The 20,346-nt window shown below is 36.5% G+C and overlaps 2 protein-coding genes across 2 annotated transcripts; both read left to right on the forward strand.

Annotated features, from left to right (window-relative positions):
- Window positions 1-11,519: 11,519 nt before the first annotated feature.
- On the forward strand, window positions 11,520-12,523 carry LOC142179803 (uncharacterized). The gene is made up of 3 exons (XM_075250679.1): window positions 11,520-11,581; window positions 11,798-12,348; window positions 12,462-12,523. The coding sequence occupies exons 1-3, from the start codon at window positions 11,520-11,522 to the stop codon at window positions 12,521-12,523; spliced, it is 675 nt and encodes a 224-aa protein (XP_075106780.1).
- A 342-nt stretch (window positions 12,524-12,865) lies between these two features.
- LOC107770043 (uncharacterized) lies at window positions 12,866-13,407 on the forward strand. The gene is made up of 2 exons (XM_016589302.1): window positions 12,866-13,021; window positions 13,159-13,407. The coding sequence occupies exons 1-2, from the start codon at window positions 12,866-12,868 to the stop codon at window positions 13,405-13,407; spliced, it is 405 nt and encodes a 134-aa protein (XP_016444788.1).
- The last annotated feature ends 6,939 nt before the right edge of the window (window positions 13,408-20,346 follow it).

A 20,346-nucleotide genomic window follows, 5' to 3' on the forward strand; every position in this document is an offset into this window, starting at 1 on the left:
TTCTCATGAACAGCTTCATGTGGATTCTTTCATCCCTGCCAACTCCTACAAGCTTGTCATAATATGTTCTCAAGTGCACCTTCGGATCACCAGTTCCGTCGAACATTTTGAACTTAGGAGGTTTGTAACCCTCTGGCAGTTATACATCTGGCTGAATACACAAATCTTCATAATTCAAGTTTCAAACCCTCAATTTCTTTGCCCCCTTCGACACTTTGAACCATGCCGGTATGTTTCTTGAGTTCCTCTGCCATGTTCTTGATGAGCAGGTCCTTCTCGGCGGATTCAGGTATGTATAGGGTCTGTTATGGGGTGTGGGGTAAGGTTTACACATATATGGGATTGCTTTGGTGGACTTCGGAAATCTGGGTGTAATGGTGGTCATTGGTTGAGTTTTGCGGGTTAGTAGTAGGCTGTGGTGCATTCTGAGGAGTGTGGTATGTGGTAGTTTGTGGGTACTGGGTCGGATGATGATGATGATGTAGAGGAGTTGGTACTGGTGGAGGATTAGGATTTTGGGGAGGTGTTGGCGTATTGATGAGGTGCGGGAGGATTTTGCGGGTACTGGTTTTGTGTGTTTTGAGGAGGTGTTGGGTTTTGGGCATTTTGTTGGTTGATGTCAGGAACATTCAAGGTAAGGGAAAGGTTTGCCAAGTTACGGACCTGCTCAAGTTCCCCTTGTAACTCCAGTATCTTTTGCTCTAATCGCAAAACTAAGTCGTTCTGTGCTGGAGAACTCCGACCATCCGAAGTCTCAACATTCTCTACATGTGTAGTGTTGTCTTTCCTGATACCACTCAGATCATCCATCTTAGCCTTTCCTTTGTTCTTAGGATCACTTGGAGGAGGACCTCTAGATCTTGTATGATATGTTGATGATGCCAGTATGCACAAACCAACCTTAGGGGATAGGAATTAACAAAGAAAAGAAGAAAAACAAAAGGTAAACAAGTCAGTAAGGAGTATTAAAAGGATATTTATGATATTTAAACACATATTGAGGAATTATAAATTCACGTACAAATTTGGGGACCTCATCGTGCCCGAGGTAGGCCTAGCGACATATAGCTTTGGAGAAAACTCAATGCCGATAACTGCGTCATTTCATTAATATGATAAATAGACCAAATCTCTACTAAAATGATAATAATTATAAAGAGTCACTAGTCATTCGCCTTATTACAATCAAATTCTAAAATGAATCTAGAAAACATCATTCCTAATCTACTCAGTCCCAGAGGGACCTTCTCCAAGCTTGGCCTTCTTAGCCCCGTCAATCAGATTCCCCAGGTCGCGCATGTCCAACAGCAGATACGCCCTTGCTAGATGTCCTCCTCCATTGCCCTCGGCGTTTTGACAATCCTAGACCCTTTTCCTCATATTTCCCTCAAGTTGCATCAAACCCTGCTCCAAATACTCCAACATTTTTGTTGATTTAGTAGCGATTCCCCTCCATTCATTGATTGCTTCCATGTCCACTTTATGTTGTTCCAAATGTCTGGCCTCAGATTCAAACACCCTTTTGCGCAACCTCCTGTATTTGACTTGTGCTTCAGCAGTGTCGTCTATGACCCCGTTTCTCAAATCAACCGCTGGCTTGACCTCTCCTGCTATGTCATCGACCAACCATGATGGGTAGAGGTACACATGGCCGGTATGATACCTGTCTAGCTCGATGGTATCTTTCTCCACAATAATCTTTTGACGCCACATGTGTTGCACCTCGAACTTGAATGAAATGACATTTCCTTGGAAGTCTGCTTTGTAATGAATCATTTTGGAAACTCATGGTATAACCTGTTTTCTCCCAGCTTGCCTCATGACTCTGATAGGGGCATAATGATAGATTCCCCTTAATCCGATTAGCACTAGATGAGGAACATCTCTCGACCTGATGATAAATTCACTGCTAGGGAACCACTCGAACATCCAATATACCTTGTCATCAGTCAAATTGCTAAAGAAATGTACCCAGCTCACAGCGTTTCCCGGTTGTGCAAATCTGTCTGGGATAAAAGTCATTATCTTTGGATGGTGATAAGCTATGTGGTCATTCCATGGTAGTCGCAGAAATTCTAGACGGTATTGTCCTCTCTGAAGGTGTTCCAACAACCATATTTGCAGCAATATATTACAACCCTCGAAATGCCTATATTCCTTTTTGCAACGATTTAAGGCTCGGTACATCTCAGCCACGATCATTGGGACAATAGTGTAAGTTTGCCCCTCAATTCCTTCCATTAGGTTCTTAGTGACCATAGCTAGGCGAGTGTGGATCCTTTCTCCTTGTATCGGGAATATCAGCATCCCCAGAAAACAGATAATGAATACAAAAACCTGGCGGTGAATCCAACCCAAAGAAGAGATGACAAATTCATCATGGTAAAGACGATATGACTTGCTGTGACCATAACGCTCGTAAAGGAAGTCGAATGGTATGTAAGATTTCTTCAAACAGACTAACTCATCATTTTTCCTGAAACCCATCATTTTTAGAAAACCTCGAGAAGTACAGTTTTCCGGTACCAACAAGCCAGGGCTATCCCATGGGAGCCCAGCGAAGCCTCCTATTTCCTCTAGAAGGGGAGTCATTTCTATATCACCAAAACGAAAGACGACCCTCTTCTCATCCCAGAACATGGTGGTAGCCTCAATTAACACATTGTTCGATTGAATATCTAACAAAGAAGGTAAATTCCCGAGAACTCTTTTCACATGGTTTTTGTCACTTGGCGAGAGAATTTACCACCAATCTAGCAACAAAGGTGGGATACTTCGAACCATGCCGAACCTGGGGACTTCGTGCCTCATTTCTGCAAAACAAATAAAGTTAGCCCTTTCCCCCTCCGGATTCGACTATTTACACATTAATGATTAGCATATCGGCACGTTTTCTCCAAATAATGCACATATCATGATTGTACCCATTGGGATTTAAGAAAATCCCGGTGGGCTTTGGACAAGACTTGCCTTAGAGAGTTATTACGTGGACAATGTTCTAACCCATACTAGGTTTAGACATGATGCATGCACAATTAATATTAGAGTGGGTGTTTCTAAAAGAGTCTAGACCGGTACCCTCAAGTGGACAACTTGAGAGGGGAAGGCACGGAACCATCGATTGCACCGCTGATCGACTAGTTTTACCATAAATAAGCCTTTTCAAATTAAAAAAGGGTGATTTAGGAAGAGCGCGGACACTCATCAAGCGTCTCTATGGTATTAATTACGCACGAGTGGAATATGATGTGGAGCATGATTTATGTAAAGATAAAATAACACGTTGTCAAGTATTTTGCATGATGAAGATAATAAACACAGTATTAAATGGAGCATAAAGACATAAAAGAAAGGAAAACAAGGAAGAAGTTAGTTCGCGTAATGTGAAAGAATTGCAATAAAGCAAGCAAGGGGGTAGGGGTAGGGGTAGGGAGAGACATGATGTAGCAAATTTTAAATAAATGATTCAGAGCAAGTGAACATGACTGGAAAATAAAGGAAAATGCATATTGTAACCAAATTAAGCAAAGATTTGCATATTAATACAAATTCAAAATAGAGGAAAATAGGGGAAAGGGTGTGCATGTAGCCATAAAAAGGGAAAATGGAAGCGGGATGTTCATATAACGATACAGAAACGGTAAGGATTCATAATCAGCCATCTTACTGTGCTCATGTTGAAGAAAAAGCAGACGGGAATTCATGGTTCCATGATATCAAGGAGTACTTGGCAAAAGGAGAGTACCCGGAGCATGTAAATCATACTAAAAAATGCACGCTCCGAAGATTATCCAACCATTTCTTCCAAAGTGAAGGAACTCTATACAGAAGGACTCCAGACCTAGGGTTATTACGGTGTGTTGACGCCAAGGAAGCTTCCAAACTGCTCGAAGAGATACACTCTGGAACTTGCAGACCACACATGAATGGTTTCATTTTAGCCAAGAAGATACTGAGGGCGGGCTATTTTTGGATGACTATGGAAACAGACAACATCAAGTATGTCCAGAAATATCATCAGTGCCAAATACACGCAGATATGATACGGGTGCCGCCAAATGAACTCAATGCAACGAGTGTACCTTGGCCTTTTGCCGCTTGGGGAATGGACGTTATTGGACCAATCGAGCCCGCCGCTGCGTCCTACAAAACTGTAACCAAGAAAGTCGTCGCAGATTTTGTCAGAGATCGTATTGTTTGCCGATTCGGGGTTCCAGAGTCCATCATCACTGACAACGCCGCCAATCTCAACAGTGACCTAATGAAAGCTATGTGCGAAACCTTTAAAATCAAGCATAAAAATTCCACAGCATACATGCCTCAAATGAATAGAGTCGTGGAGGCCGCCAACAAGAATATCAAGAAAATATTGAGAAAGATGGTAGAAAATCACATGCAATGCCACGAGAAATTACCATTTGCCTTATTGGGGTACCGTACCACAGTCCGCACATCAACCGGGGCAACTCCCTATTTGCTGGTCTACGGTACCAAAGCTGTCATTCCTGCCGAGGTTGAAATTCCTTCTTTAAGAATTATACAAGAAGCTGAACTTAGTGATGCAGAATGGATAAGAAGCCTCTATGAACAATTAGCTCTCATTAATGGGAAAAGAATGAATGCAGTATGTCATGGTCAACTCTATCAGAATAGGATGTCCAGAGCTTTCAACAAAAGGGTCAAACCTAGACAGTTCGCACCGGGGCAGCTGGTACTGAAGCGAATCTTCCCTCATCAAGATGAAGCCAAAGGGAAATTTTTGCCCAATTGGCAAGGTCCCTACATGGTTCACAGAGTACTAACAGGAGGAGCACTCATACTCGCAGAAATGGACGGACCTATCAATTCAGACGCAGTCAAAAGATATTATATTTAGAATGTTCCTATTTCTTCATCTGATGTAATTGAACTATGCTCGACCTGATTCCCATTTAAGAGGGGATACGTAGGCAGCTATGCGAGTTCGGTCACAATTCAATAAAATTTTCATTTTCCCCACAACCAGAAACTGGGGTAGAATTTTGAGGAGGACCCTCAAAATTCTGGAGCAAGTCCAGCCAACGTCATCATATGCAGAACGGTCAGAGAATCGCCTAAGTAAACTGGGGCAGAATTTTGAGGAGGACCCTCAAAATTCTAAGGAAGTCGCAATGTCTCTAAAGTGTCACAGTCATTGGTTCATCTAATTTATCCGATATTGCATACTAATGTATTTTAAATAACTACATTCATCATATGCGCGCACATTTTCGAAAACTTTATTTTTATGAAACAGCCAGATGCTACCCGTGGTAACTCAAGCAGGACTTCGATACAGAGCAAAGTAAAGCAGGCAGGCAGGCAGAGGCACAAACCAACCTTCCCCCGTAAAACTCACGATTGTCCTTTGGATGCAGGAACAAGAAATATTCTCAAATTCGGGCACACCTCAGAATCACTATCTTCATAACGACAAAGCTGCCAAGCGCAAACACATTTCCAGCTAAGAAATACTCTGCTACTACTTATTATCTGCTTATTGCATGAGACTAAGCATTGTCTCCCACTTGCATGAGGCTAAGCCCTGCCTCCTCTTGTATGAGACTAAGCATTGTCTCCCATCTTGCATAAGGATAAGCTCTGCCTCCTTAATTGCACAAGGCTAAGCACTGCCTTCCCTTTGCACGAGACTAAGCATTGTCTCCCACTTGCATGAGGCTAAGCCCTGCCTCCTCTTGCATGAGAGTAAGCATTGTCTCCCATCTTGAACAAGGCTAAGCACTGCCTTCCCTTTGCACGAGACTAAGCATTGTCTCCCACGTGCATGAGGCTAAGCCCTGCCTCCTTTTGCATGAGGCTAAGCATTGTCTCCCATCTTGCATGAGGCTAAGCACTACCTTCCCTTATATGAGACTAAGCATTGTCTCCCATCTTGCATAAGGCTAAGCACTGCCTTCCCTTATATGAGACTAAGCATTGTCTCCCATGAGGCTAAGCCCCGCATCCTCTTTGCATGAGACTAAGCATTGTCTCCCATCTTGCATAAGGCTAAGTAATGCCTTCCCTTGCATGAGACTAAGCGTTGTCTCCATCTTATATAAGGCTAAGCCCTGCCTCCTCAACTACATAAGGCTAAACAATGCATTCCCCTACATGAGACTAAGCTTTGTCTCCATCTTGTATGAGGCTAAGCCCTGCCTCCTTAATTACATAAGGCTAAGCACTGCCTTCCCTTGCACGAGACTAAGCATTATCTCCATTCCTGCATGAGACTAAACATTGTCTCTCCTTGCATAACCACAAATGCTATGCTATTCGAAACCTTGCACTATTCTCTACCTCGGGGCTAAGCTCTGCCCTCGATCTTACACAAGACCAAGCTTTGTCTTGTTTCATTTTACATCATGTCTTTGCATCTCATGGGCTGAAATATCGCCATTCTGTCCAAAGGCGTCATAGTCCGAATGCATCATCCTCATAGACGGAAGACACCATGTCGTGGCCCGAGGATCTCTCAATATTGCACATCATTATTCAAAGGCGTCATAGTTTCGAGGCACCATCCTCATGGCCCGAGAACATCATTTCATGGCCTGTGAATACCCTATCTCACGATTCATGGCCCGGGATATCATGGTCTAAGGACACCATCCCCATCATCCAAAGACAGCTTTCATGGTCCAAAGAGAATTTGCATCATGTTTAAATTCTCACAATAATCCATATATACTTGCATGCATTGTGTTTTAAGTTTTGCAAGTAATCCAGGAAGTAACCGTTCTCCTAATGGGAGCAATCTTCACTCCGATTTCGGTTCAACGTTAATATCTTGCAATTATTTCAAACGTAACCAACCACCGTCCATTACCCGTTCCCATCTGATAAACCATTCAAATATCCATATCCACCCCTAGATACATCCATTTACAATCCCGATATCATCCTGTCCAGAAAAGCTTGTCCGTTCCTACAACAACTCCATCGGTTTATTCCACTGTTGGATCCAGAACTACAAAAGGCCTGATTCCTGTAAAACCAGGGATATGTAGGCAACTCAAAAATCAGGGTTCGGCCTATATTTTTTCAAAATTACCCCATTCGGTCAAAATCGGTCATCATTTCTTTACCCAACGACTCTTTCATCATTCCCGGGTAAAGAGGGCAACTGTTGATACCCAATATTTCCCTCATATTATATTATATATATATATATATATATATATTTCAAAATAGTGCATATGCATAATCATTTGACTTATAAGCATATATAAGTATTTTTTATAATTTTCCATGATTTTAAAAGGCTTTAAAACCAATTTATTTCTGCATTTTTATTGTATAAATATCCAATAATTATCCTCCAAATTATTTTATGATGATTTAATCATCTAAACTTATCATTTACACCAGCATGAGGTTTTAAATATTTTTCAGTGCAATTCTTATAACTACATTTGCATTTTTAAGGCTAAATTGTATATTTTTGCAATAATAGCCTACATGCACATATAATTACATTATTTATGCAGAAAATAACTTTTTATATTTTTATAATGTTAAGTAGTTATTTTTAATCATTTTAATACACAAATAATATTTTTTTTATTATTTATTAATTACTTTTATAAATTACTTTTGATAAATATTGGGTATTTAAATAACAGCCCTAGTTTTAAAATAATTTCGGACTAAATAATGGCCCAAAATCCTCAAAACCTAGCCCAAATACCCCAGCCCAAACTGAAATGACCCAGCCCTCTAAACCCGACCAGTAACCCATTCAAAACGACCTGACCCAATAGATTTTTAATCCTGGCCGTTGATCTCTAAGATCAACGGCCCACATCTAATATGCCTCTTTAATTAACCCATCACTCCCAAACCCTAATCATTCCCCTCCAATCTGCCGCCCTCACACTCTCTCAACCCCCATCTTCTTCTTCTTCAACTAAACCCTAATCGATGTCCCCCTAAAACCTTCTCCTAATCCCACTGAATATGGGATTCGATTGCCATTTCTTGCCATATCCGACCAAAATGGTTCAAATCTCTAATTTTGAACGTTATTCTGTCTATATACGTTCAGACTACTGTGTGAGTTCGATTTTTGTTTAGATTCTATTAATTTTCACTTTCCCTAAAAAAATCTAGGGTTTACAGATTTCTCCTTTAAATTAAATTTTAGACTTATTTGCATGTTTATTTACATTATTTGTTGCTTAAATTATCTGTTTTCCTTGTTTACTGTTCAATTTTTACGACTATATACCCTCCCCCCCCCCATTCCCTTTTAGACAAGCTCGGAATCGCTAAAATTCCCATAGAAAAACTAAGGTTTTTTCTCTATGTTCGTTTATCCTCTTGTTCTATTTTGGCTCTTGGCCGGCTGAAAGCCAAGGCCACCAGATTTCCTATTATCTGACCTTCCTTAGGTGTGAGCACTGCCCTGGGTTCTTTGAAACCCTTGGGGAACTCGACGCATCTGAGATTCTGGGTCATATTGTTGTTCCTTTCTTGTTTGTCTACATGTTGAGTAATAACTAGTTAGTTCTCAACCTTCGCAATGTTCATTCCATTATGTTCTAATTAGCATATCCATGTTTCTTAAATTGCATGACTTGATGTAATTTCTCGACTCTGTTTATATGTGATTCAATTACGATGTAAACCTCTCTATCATTGACTCATGCCTAAACTGTTAGTTCTAAAAAATGTATTTGTATTTAACTTAGGCAATTTGGATAGTTTGAAGCATGTTTAGCCTAATGTATTGGTAATTGAGTGTTTGCCTTGGCTACATGGCCTCATTATGTTTCCTGCCTTGTTTTGGATCTCTAAAGTGACTAATTTACACCCATGATATGCCCTAATCTGCATTGAAACCCTCATTCTAGCTGTAATTTTGCTCTTATGACTATGTTTGTCACTTAGTATGTTCTCACCCTGCCAACTCTGTACCCCTAACAGCCAATTATCTTAGACTAGTCTTTCCTGACTTGTTTCCCCTATAATATGTGATTCTATTTGCCTTGCTGGTATAAGTTATACTGTTTAATATCTGTGTTTAGCATAGTTTGATCCTTTAGGTTTGAACTTGTTGATTTAGTGATAACTATTGGTCTTGCTGGCCTAACGTCTCTTTGCTCATTAACTTTGTAATCCCAGAAGTTTAAGACTCCTTGCCTCTTACAAATATACCTGCCCCAATGTGTTATGTGACAACTTGCAGCATCAACTAGTTTCTTGAACTCATGCACCCTCTGTGTTGATATGTCCATTATGTGATCACTTTGTAGTGTTTGACTCCAAAAAATGTAAATGCACTTTTCTAAACCTTGTTACTTTGGTACTATTTTCATTGGTTGTTTCCCTATTCTGAGTCTCTAATTCTTGGCCGGCTGAAAACCAAGGCCACTTAGGTTCTATCATTTGACCTCCCTAGTGTGAGCACTGCTCGGGGTCCAATTGAGACCCTTGTGAACTCTGACACACTAGGACTTGGTCCCTAGTCATTCTTTGATTTTCCTCTATCAATCTCCCTAGTGTGAGCACTGCCCTGGGTTCTTGAAGCCCTTGGAAACTCTGACACACTAGGGTCATGGTACTAATTGCTCAACTCTGTTTTTCACCTACTAGCTGAATCAATTGGTTTCTGGCTGCCTTATGTAAATGAAGATATGACTTCTAGACTGTTGTGAACTATGGGAACTTGAGAATGAAGGCCTGGCCTGGCTGGGAATATCTTTGGCCCTGCTGTAGGCTCACTATAGTTATTTTACTCTTTAATTTATGCCATTCATTGGGTCTGTAATAATGTTGTAATAACAATTGGGGTATTAGTAAAATTGGAAAAAGGGGGTTTATCTTAATACTTGCATTGAAATGGGTAGAAATCCTGCCTATAGGTGTTTTACTTTGCTCAAATATGTTCTGCTATTGTGTGTGTTAGATGACCTGCCTATAGGTGTTTACTTTGCTCAAATATGTTCTGCTACTGTGTGTGTTAGATAACCTGCCTATAGGTATTTAATTTGTTTGACATATTTTGCTTCCACGTGCTAGAAACCATGCCTATAGGAAATTAAATGACCAATGTCTCAATGTGCATTACAACATATTCATTAGGCACTATAAAATTCTGTTAATTTACATGCTACCTAATCTGTAATTTAAAAATCCTACATATAGATCAATTGATTATAGAAATCATACCTATAGGATCTAAAATCAGCCATCAGCCTTAATTGTGACTATAGAAATCATGCATGTAGGATCTAAAATCAGTCTTAATTATTGATTTTCTTGCTCGTTTCCTTTAAGTGCTAATGTTGAACTTTCAACACTGTGTCATTGTCACTATTAGAAAGCATGCCTAGAGGATCCAACTAAGCAGTTATGAATATTCTCCTGCAATTATCATTGCTAATTACTGCATAAATCACCTAGATATCATGCTTATAGTTTTAACCTCTTATAACCTAAAATCAGTAGGCAACTGCATAGTCACTTAGAATTCATTCTAAAATGGCATCTTGCTCGAAATTGCCTGCACGCTTGAATCCCAAGGTCACATAGAAACCATGTCTATAGGGCTTAATGGCTTTAACTTGTCTCAATTCTGAAACTGCCAAACGCCTAATTTGTTTGCGTGCATTTGTTGTCTAAGTGTGGAGGCTAACTTGAGCCCTTAATTGCCTTCACATGAAGTCCAACTTATTTTGTATGTCACCTAGTTTTATTATTTTGAGCAACCTAAGTTAAGTCTAGAACCACCCAAAATAGAGGTCCAAATGCCTCCTGGACCATAGGCATGGGACGGGTAGTGCACGCATAAGGCATGGTTTAGAATCAACTAGCGCTCTTTAAGTAAAAACTTAAAGATAGTAATCGGGTAGCTGGAGATGATAGTATGTGACCGCTGAATAATACGAGTAACACCCCACCTCGAGAGAGTTACGAAGTATTATTTATGTTGCACGGGGTGATCCTTTAGGCTAAAAAACTTAGGACCCCCATCTTGTCTTTAAACCAATTATCTGTGTTTACTCAAGGACTTTCTAATAATGATAATTGCCCAAACTTCTTGTCTTTCCCTCTTGTTTTTGACTAATTCATATAATTCGAGTTCGGCCGGGACCCATAGTTGTGGACCTCGAGGAATGCCTAACACCTTCTCCTCGAGGTAATTTGAGCCCTTACCCGATCTTTGGTGACGCAAACTGGTTAAACCATAGTTATTTGCAAATAGGTGCCCTAACGCACCTCAAACCCGTTAGGTGGCGACTATCTCTTTTAACACCCTTCCTTTAAAAGAGTTGTCACGTGTTGAAACCCTATTTTGCGAGAAAGAAGGGGCGCGACAATGTCTGAACTGTAGTTAGCTTTAATTGAGTGCAGGTTTATCTGGAACATTGAAGTTGATTGATATGCCAACATCTCCGGCGATAGTGGAATATGAAAGTATCATCATAACAGAACATACGCCAAATGTTATTGAAGTAGGCTAAGTCTACAAAGACAAGCAAACAATTACCAGTGCAATGAAGAACTATTCTGTCATGAACAAGTTCCAATTTAGGGTGAAAAGGTCTAGCGCAAGAAGGTAGGAACAGTTCAATTGTCAACATCATATTTTTGTTTAATTTGTAGTTTTTTTGTATTTTTTTTTATAGTTTGTAATATCATTGTATACAAATTGTATATAATTTATAGTTTTTTTGTATATAAATTGTTAAATATAAGATTTTTATGCTTAAACAACCTATTATTTTGTAGCTACATTTTTCATAACATTCTTTAAATTGTTTTTATTCTGTAGCTACTGCCTGGTATGTGTTGGGGACAATTGTACATGGCACTTCAAGTCCACCAACATAAATGATCCAGCATCGTTCAAGGTTCGAAAATTCAATAGCTTGCACACATGCTCTTTGATGGACAATACATACATACAATGCAAACCGACTGCCACAGTAGTTGGTAGCATGGTTATACCAAAATATGTGGATCCTAAGACAATTTACACACCAAAAGACATACAAACTGATATATTGTCGCAACACAATGTAAACTTAACATACATGCAAGCTTGGAGAACAAAGGAAAAGGCTTTGGAATTTTTGAGAGGTCATCCTGCTGATTCCTATAATCGCTTGCCAAGTTATTTGTATATTTTGGAGAAGACTTATCTGGTGTCGGTAGTTAAATTGCAGATGACTGACGATGACTGTTTCTTGTACGCATTTATTTCGCTTAGTACATCCATCAAGGGTTGGGAGTATTGTAGGCCAGTTGTAGTAGTTGATGGGACCTTCTTGAAGTCGGCATATAGAGGAATAATGTTAACAACTAGCACAATGGATGCAACATGTATTGTAGATTAATTGTAGAAATATTGTTGTAAATTTATTTTTTAGTATGTATTTTTTTTTCATCTCCAGTTTTATTATGGAAATTGAATTTCTTTTTGCCACATGTGATAGGTAGCATATTACCACTGGCATACACTGTTGTTGATTCAGAAAATGACGCATCATGGAAGTAGTTTTTTGAGCAATTCAAACATGCGTATGGTGAAAAACTAAATATGTGTGTTGTTTCAGATCGGAATGAGTGTATCTTGAAGGCAACATCTATTGTTTATACCGACATGCCACATTATGCTTGCATGTGGCATATTTGGACAAATATAAGGTCAAAGTTCAAGAAGGGTCATCTAAAGTTAAGCGAATTGTACTTTACCACGGCACGATCATACACGCTTGATGAATTTAATGAAAGAATGTCAAAGATTGAAGAGATCGACACGCGTGTTAAAGCATACCTATACGATATTGGCTATCACAGATGATCTCGGGTACGTGCTACGGTGAACAGAACGTGAACGATGACATCAAACATTGCAGAGTCATTGAATGCGATAACAAAATATGCAAGAGAGTTGCCCATAGTAGAACTATTAGAGTACATGAGGACTCTTCTTGAACGTTGGACTAATGAAAAGTTATTGAAAGTAAAGGGTACATTATCGCAGAAGATGAGAGTAAGCTATATCCAGTAACATCAGATCAATGATTCCATCAAACTAAATATATACTGTTAATTGTAGATAAAATATTGTATAATTGTAGTTATTTTGTATATGTTTCTGACAACTTGTTGTGTGTAATTAAAATATAGGTGAGGGCTTCAACAGATCACATCCATACATTGATAGATGGTGTAAAACGCTTTATTGTTTGTCTTCAAAACAAGAGATGTAGTTGTGGACAATTCCAGCTTGATGAACTTCCTTGTGCACGTGCTTTGGCGGCTCTGAGGCACAGGAATGAGTCTTATGAAAACTATTGTTCTCCTTATTACACGAGGGAGAGCCTTTTGCATACTTATGAAATACCAGTAGATCCGCTGCCTGACGAAAGCAAATGAAATGTGCCACAACATATAGCTGAAGAAGTTGTAATGCCACCTACGGAGAAAAGACAGCCAGGAAGACCTCAAAAACAAAGATACAAACCATATGATGAAGTAAATGCAAAGAAGTACAAGGTTTCATGTGGCAACTGCGGACTAGAAGGGCATAACAAAAGATCTTGTAAGAATACTCCCAAGAGGAAATAAATTTTGATAAAGTCACAAGATTTTTTAATAAATTGTGTTGAGGTGTTCTGAAGAAATATAGTTAAGGTGTAATTGTGTTGATAAATTGAATAAAGACTGTCTCCTATAATGAAATATTTTCAGCTCTTAATACAATTGGTTTGTATTTGTTTTGTTTAATTACTGAGCGTATTCATTTCAGCCTTTCATAACTTGATTGGATTATGTATTTTTTGTATGTATAATACATAATTGTAGTTAAGTTGTAAAGAAATTATATGCTAACAATAACGATATCAAGTACTAACAACTTTCAACCAAAAAAAAACAGATGTTTCCTATTCTAAGTGGTAATATCCTGGATAAAATAACAAAATATAGGGTAAAACAGTTGTAGCACAAATCTGCTACAAATAAACTTCAACTGACTTGTTCTTAGATAATAATTTGTCTACATTTTTACTACAAAACAACTACAACTAAACAATTTAACTATAATTTTTTTACAGAAAAGGGAAATTAATTCTTCTTCTTCCGGACTTGTGTTCTCTCGTTCACATCTGGTGCACTTTTTCTTCTTACTAACCTGCCAGTCACCTCGCTCTCACTAATTGCACCAGTATCTTGCTTCTTCCTAGCATAATCCCAAAGTAGCGCTCCATATCGTCTACGATATTGATCAATATCAGAAAGGTCTTCCTTTAAAATTGCTAGCTCTCCAATGCTGACATATTTTGCAAATGCAGCAATGTATACACCACAATCACTGCAAAAAAAATTAGGGGAAAAGATTTATCATTCATGGCAAAATAAAATTTGTTAAATAGATAGAAGGAAAAATAGCTTTTTCATACAGTGATCCCTCTTTTTGCTGGGGTATCTCACCGACCAACCACTGAATGTCAAGAGGGTCGGTAATACCTTTTTTAATGTATGCCTTTGTGTTCTTGTAGTTGATGTTTGGACGCTTGCCATAGAAGTCGATGCATGACAAGTAGAGAGGGATCATTACAGCAAACTTGTTAACAACAGATTCAACAAGGTTGTGATTTCGTGAAGAGACAATAGAATCATAAACATATAGAACCCTATCGGTAATGTCAAACACAACCAACAACCAATGAAATTTCTCCACAATATTTATGGCCATAATCACAAAATCAACTTCATCTCATGCAACATTTGCGAGTAACCTATACCCCAATATGTAGTATGATATGATGTCCTGGGGTTTGACAACAACAAGCTTCTTATCGGCAGGAGCATTGATGTATCTCTGATAAATTTGTTCAATTCTAGTCTTGAACATACAATCAGTGGTTGTAAACCGTATTTTATTTTGAGGATCATACTTTCCTTTCTTTCTCAAATAATATAAAATAACATCAATGTGCTGCATAAAAATAGATTTCATTATTTTTCAATGCTTCATACAATTTAACTACAATTTTTAAACAAAAAAACTACAAAATCTTTAGATGACAGAATACTACAACTAGTCATTAAATTCTGCCAGGGTATGTATTTACCGTGTCGCTGAGGACCTGCCCGGGATGTACCAAAGTATAAAACCACTCTTTTTTATTAACTTTCTCCACTCCAAGATCATACCACGGCTTAAGCTGGTTATGTTTTACAGAATAAGGCGCCTTCCTCCTATTTAAACACATAGCAATTACAATAAATATGTAGATTCAAGTGGAAATACAAAAGATGAATGCACTTGAAAATATGAACAAATTGTATAAACTAACCTCTTTGAAATTGTATCAGTACCAAAGTATAACCACTTATTGAATTCTTCCAACAAGTCAGGATCAACATCTTTGCTTATAACCCCAGTAAATAGATGCTTGATGAGGAAAATTAGAGGTCCAACAGAAGTGCTCCCCCCAGAACTGTAAAAAGGGAGAAAAGGGGATTTGGCATGCTTTCCAGGCTGCCTTGTTCTTCCTTGATGCACAAGGGTTGTTTTATCTTCATTAAGCTCGCCGAACTTAACAATCTGGGAGAAGTTCTCTGACAACTCAAAATCATCAAGTGTTACTTCTCTTTTTTGAGATCTGGAGTCATTGTCCGAATCACCTACATTAATGTAGTTGGCTGGTTCACCTTCAAAATTTAAAACAAAAGAATAAGAAGACATGTTGCATCAGCTCTTATTGCAAATTGAAACTTATATTTAACCTGTTTTTTTCCCCCTACAATTATAATGTAATGTATAATACCACTGAAATCTTCACAGCAATCATCTCCTTGTTGTATAACGTTCTCTTCTTGAATGGGAGATTGCATTTTTGTCTCCTTCTCCTCATTTTTTTGTTCGCCTGGAATGCTTATTGTAGCTTCCTGTTTTGGAGATTCTACATGCATAGTTTCCTTCTCTGTTACAATAAATATGTATAACTTAATAAAATTATAGATAATTTGTAGTAAACATTAACATCACTACATATAAAATTATAGTTTAATTGTAGTAAATTTGTTAAAATGTTATCCTGCAGATGATATGCAAAATGTATTGTGAAATGTGATGATAACATGTACTAAATCATACATGCATTCTCTTCATCAAATGCCCCTTCAAATTGGGAAGATAAATCAACACCTACATGAACATTCTCCTCAATTTCTATGTCATTCACGTGCCCTGTAACTAAGAAAACCATTGGAAATATAATGCAGATTAGTTGCTGGTAATTTAGGTAATATGTCGATATATTGTAGACATAATATAGATATGTAGATATATTGTAGACATAATGTAGATATGTAGATATAAGTAGATATAATGTAGATGCATGTTTTACTGCTGCTGGCATGCACTGGTTTAGCACTACTACCCGAAAAGTGTTGATTGTTCTTTTCTTTGGAGTGCTCATCATTTTTTGTAGAACTGCCAGTAAACTAATAGCATTTAATTTGTTAGGCTATATACTTTATGAATGATAATATAAACTTAGACATGGTAAAAAATATTGTCTAAAATGAATATATTTCAAATGAAACCTTAGCATCAATGTTATCCTTTTGACTGTTTATCGCCTGTAAAACAGTCTCGATTGAATCATTGAGTAGCAGTCGAATGCTACCTAATTCTTCAAAAACCTCTTTTTTGAAAGTTCCAAGATCTAAACCAACCTACATATTAAAATAGAAAGAGTTAACGAAATAATTTGCATAACATAAATTAAAGAAACCCTCTAGGATTATGTATATATGTTACCTTGTCAAATCTTTTCTTAATTTTTTATTTATTTCACAATATCTTTCTTGTCATCTATTCCAATTGCCTGCTTATGTCCGGATGGAGATGGAGCATCTATCGGATGCTCGGACTTTGTTTCAACTTCTTCAAGGATGTATTCAACTTTATCTGGCAAATTCATTCACCAGCATCCATATCGTGCTTTTATTTTGTACGAGCTTCTGCCCTAGCTTCACGAGGGGAAAGCCTATGCTTGGTCTCTTCTTTTGCATGTGCTGATTTTGAAACTTTTTTGGGTGAATTCTCTAAGAAAACACTCAAATCAAATGTAGGAATATCACCTACTTTAACTTTTTTAGGGATGATCTTCGAAACTGTTTTCTTCTTCATTAAAAATTAAGCAAGTAACAAGCGTTAATGGAGGTGTGTGGTAGAGTATTTAGAGCTTGAATCTATAAAAATGGAGAGAAATTTTTGAAGAATAGTGAAAAAATGTAGACTGATTTTTAAAGAAGAGTGGAAATAGGCATTAATGGAGGGATACTGAAGTTTGTGGAGAGAAAAACATGGGTGAGTGCAAGATACGTAGGGGGAGGGGGGAGTGTTTGTGGAGAGAGAAACGTGAGGGGAGTGAAAATTAGAGTGATTTTAGGACACTAATTATTATCATTAAATGCCTAAAAATGTACATAATTGGTAATTGGGTATATAATATGTAATTATATTAAAACTTGAGTAGGGAGGACCGGGTAATAAAAATTAAAATAGTGTATAGTAATGTAAAAATTCCATTTCTTTTTGTTAGCTAGGGTACGCGCTTTGCGCGTGTACCCATATTAATTAATGCATAGTTTTATAAAATTATATAAAACATATTAAACAATGTGATTGAGTTATAAAATAAAAACTTTATAAAGTATAAGCTTTGAAAATAATGAATCACATTTAGCTAGCACTATAAAGGATAAAATCATGTCCTACAAAAGTTCTTAGAAGTTATATTGTGATTGTTAGGACTTCTGCGGGAATATCTTATAAAAGTTATAAGTATTTCTATTAGAAAAGCAAAAAGTCAAAAAACAATTATCACAATTTTTCAAAGATTTATCAAATAATACAAATTGAAATATATATTTTTTGTCTTTTAGTGATTCGGGAATATAGTAGTGACCATATAAGATTTAAAAATGACTAATATTATTGAGTTAATAGTTTAAGACAAATAACTTAATATGTAAAAAAAAATATAGGGAACTGTCATTAGAATATATGCAACAATGACAATAACAACATACACAGTGTAATTCCCCATAGTGGGAGATAATGGAATCTATGCAGAAAAGGAAAAAAATAAATGACAATTAATATGTCATCTTCCAGTGTTTCATCCTTACTGCTTCAAGTCTCGCTCTTTTGTCTAGTTTCTTTTACCGCCTTATTATACTTATGAAAATAAATTTATGTAGTCTAAGAGTTTTGTCAACTTGAAAATATCTTTACTTATTTGATGAATTTGGAGTATAATTGAATTGAGTTTTTTGCTAATAATTAATTTAAGAACTTAATTAGGTATTCTCAACATTAAAAGAACCAATTTAATTTTTATTGATTCATTTTTAATAGTTAATATTAACTCCTCCCAAGTGTAAAATATTTTTCCGTAACATGGAAAAAATAAAAATTATTACATTACTCAAATAAAATTTAAATTTTTAATGGATTTTAAATTACCAAATGTTACGTTGCTCATATATGTGGCTAAAGTGATTTTTTTTTATAAATTAGCAGCTATGGTGTTTGAATATTTTCCAAACGTGATAAAAGATGTTCCCAACTGACATAGGACATGGTTGAAGAATTTGTATATAGTAGTAATGACATTAAGCTATCGATTATTAATTGTTGAACTGACATGTAGGGGTGTATATGAGTCGGGTTGGTTCGCATTTTCTAATTACCAAACCAAACCAATTGTATCGGGTTATTAAATCTAAATACCAAACCAAACAAATAAAAGTCGGGTTTTTTAATCTCGATTTTTCTCGGGTTTTCGAATTTTTTCAGTTTTTTTTATAAAGTCTTCGTAGGAAAAAACGTAAAATTTGTGCTCCATATATTTCTTTAATCCTAGTAAGACAGAATTATATAAGGTATTTTTTAATAAAATAACATAAATATGAGATGAATCATGGCATTGTACTAAAATATTCAACAATAAAGATAATAAAATCGCATAAAATAAATATTAATAATAAGCCATAATGAAAACAAACATAATTTAAAATTATGACTAATAAGTACTATTATTTACATGACTAACCACTAAAAGAAAAATAAGTTATACATTTTATCTAAACCATGAAAAAACTAAAAAATAGATATCCAACACTATTTTCATTCATAGTACAATCGAATTGAATGTCTTTTATTAGCATCCGTATTGATTTGATTTTGGTTTAGGATTTATTTGAGTTACTAACATTTATGGACTATAAAACTTATTGGAGCATCCAAAAATTATAAGCCCAAGCTTGAAATAATACGTTAAAAGATAAAATTATGAAAAAACTTAAGAAATATTTATAAACTACGCTACCATAAATATTTTTATGTATTAAATATATTTAAAACTTCTATACATATAATGTCGGGGTGGTTTGGTTTCGGTTTGACTTTTTTAAGTTAAAACCAAACCAAACCAAATATGGTCGGGTTTTTTTTTCCCAACACCAAACCAAACCATAGTCTGGTTTTTTTTCTCGGTTTGACTCGAATTATCGGGTTGGTACGGTTTATCGGTTTCATTTGTACACCCCAACTGACATACATCACTTCTGCTTCTATGTTATCTAAGGATTTATCTTGTTCAAAAAAATTAACATAGTTACTAAATTAGACAAAAAATAGAAAAAGTATAAAACATGTACTACATATGTAGTACAACGTGCAGTATCAATGACAATTTGTTGAACGAAAGTGATGAAATACCGCATGGATCGTTAACACGAATTAATTTCTAGCAAATTACCTTGGCTTCACTCATTGAAATGTGAAATAACGATGCCAACGAAAACAGGCCTCCTTCATATAATGGGTTTTCTACTTTGCTAGATAACTTAGTATGAATAGGAGACCTTGACTTGCATAAAAAGTAATTTACTTCATTATATAAAACTTAACATAAAGGTATTGATGAATATAAGGAAATAATAAAGTTGTCATAAAATGTAGGTGCAAATTAGGAATCCTACATATTTAAATAAAAAAGATTTAATAACCAAAATTTACCATAGCTATAGAAATCAAATAAAGTTTCATTGTTCATAGCTGTCTACTATCAAATTTACAAATAAAACAAAAAAATGCATTTATAAGAAATCAAATTTAACTGTACAATATATTGTCAAATTAAATATGTATACAACAGATTTAATAAGAATATATAATAAAATCAAGGACAAGAGTGGGTTTTCCAACCAAGAGGTTGTGAGTTCGAGTCACCCCAAGAGCAAAGGTGGGGAGTTCTTGGAGGGAGAGAGCCGAGTTCCTATCGGAAACAA

The sequence above is a fragment of the Nicotiana tabacum genome, chromosome 4 (genome assembly GCF_000715075.1).
Source record: "Nicotiana tabacum cultivar K326 chromosome 4, ASM71507v2, whole genome shotgun sequence".
In the NCBI taxonomy this organism is placed as follows: Eukaryota; Viridiplantae; Streptophyta; class Magnoliopsida; order Solanales; family Solanaceae; genus Nicotiana; species Nicotiana tabacum.

Excerpts from the sequence above, each read along its gene's own strand:
- LOC142179803 (XM_075250679.1), top strand. The coding sequence starts at position 11,520 with ATGAAGAACTATTCTGTCATGAACAAGTTCCAATTTAGGGTGAAAAGG. Across the intron at positions 11,582-11,797 it reads AAAAGGTCTAGCGCAAGAAG|CTACTGCCTGGTATGTGTTG; the intron begins GTAGGAACAGTT and ends TTTATTCTGTAG. Across the intron at positions 12,349-12,461 it reads TAGCACAATGGATGCAACAT|GTAGCATATTACCACTGGCA; the intron begins GTATTGTAGATT and ends CACATGTGATAG.
- LOC107770043 (XM_016589302.1), top strand. The coding sequence starts at position 12,866 with ATGACATCAAACATTGCAGAGTCATTGAATGCGATAACAAAATATGCA. Across the intron at positions 13,022-13,158 it reads CATTATCGCAGAAGATGAGA|GTGAGGGCTTCAACAGATCA; the intron begins GTAAGCTATATC and ends ATTAAAATATAG.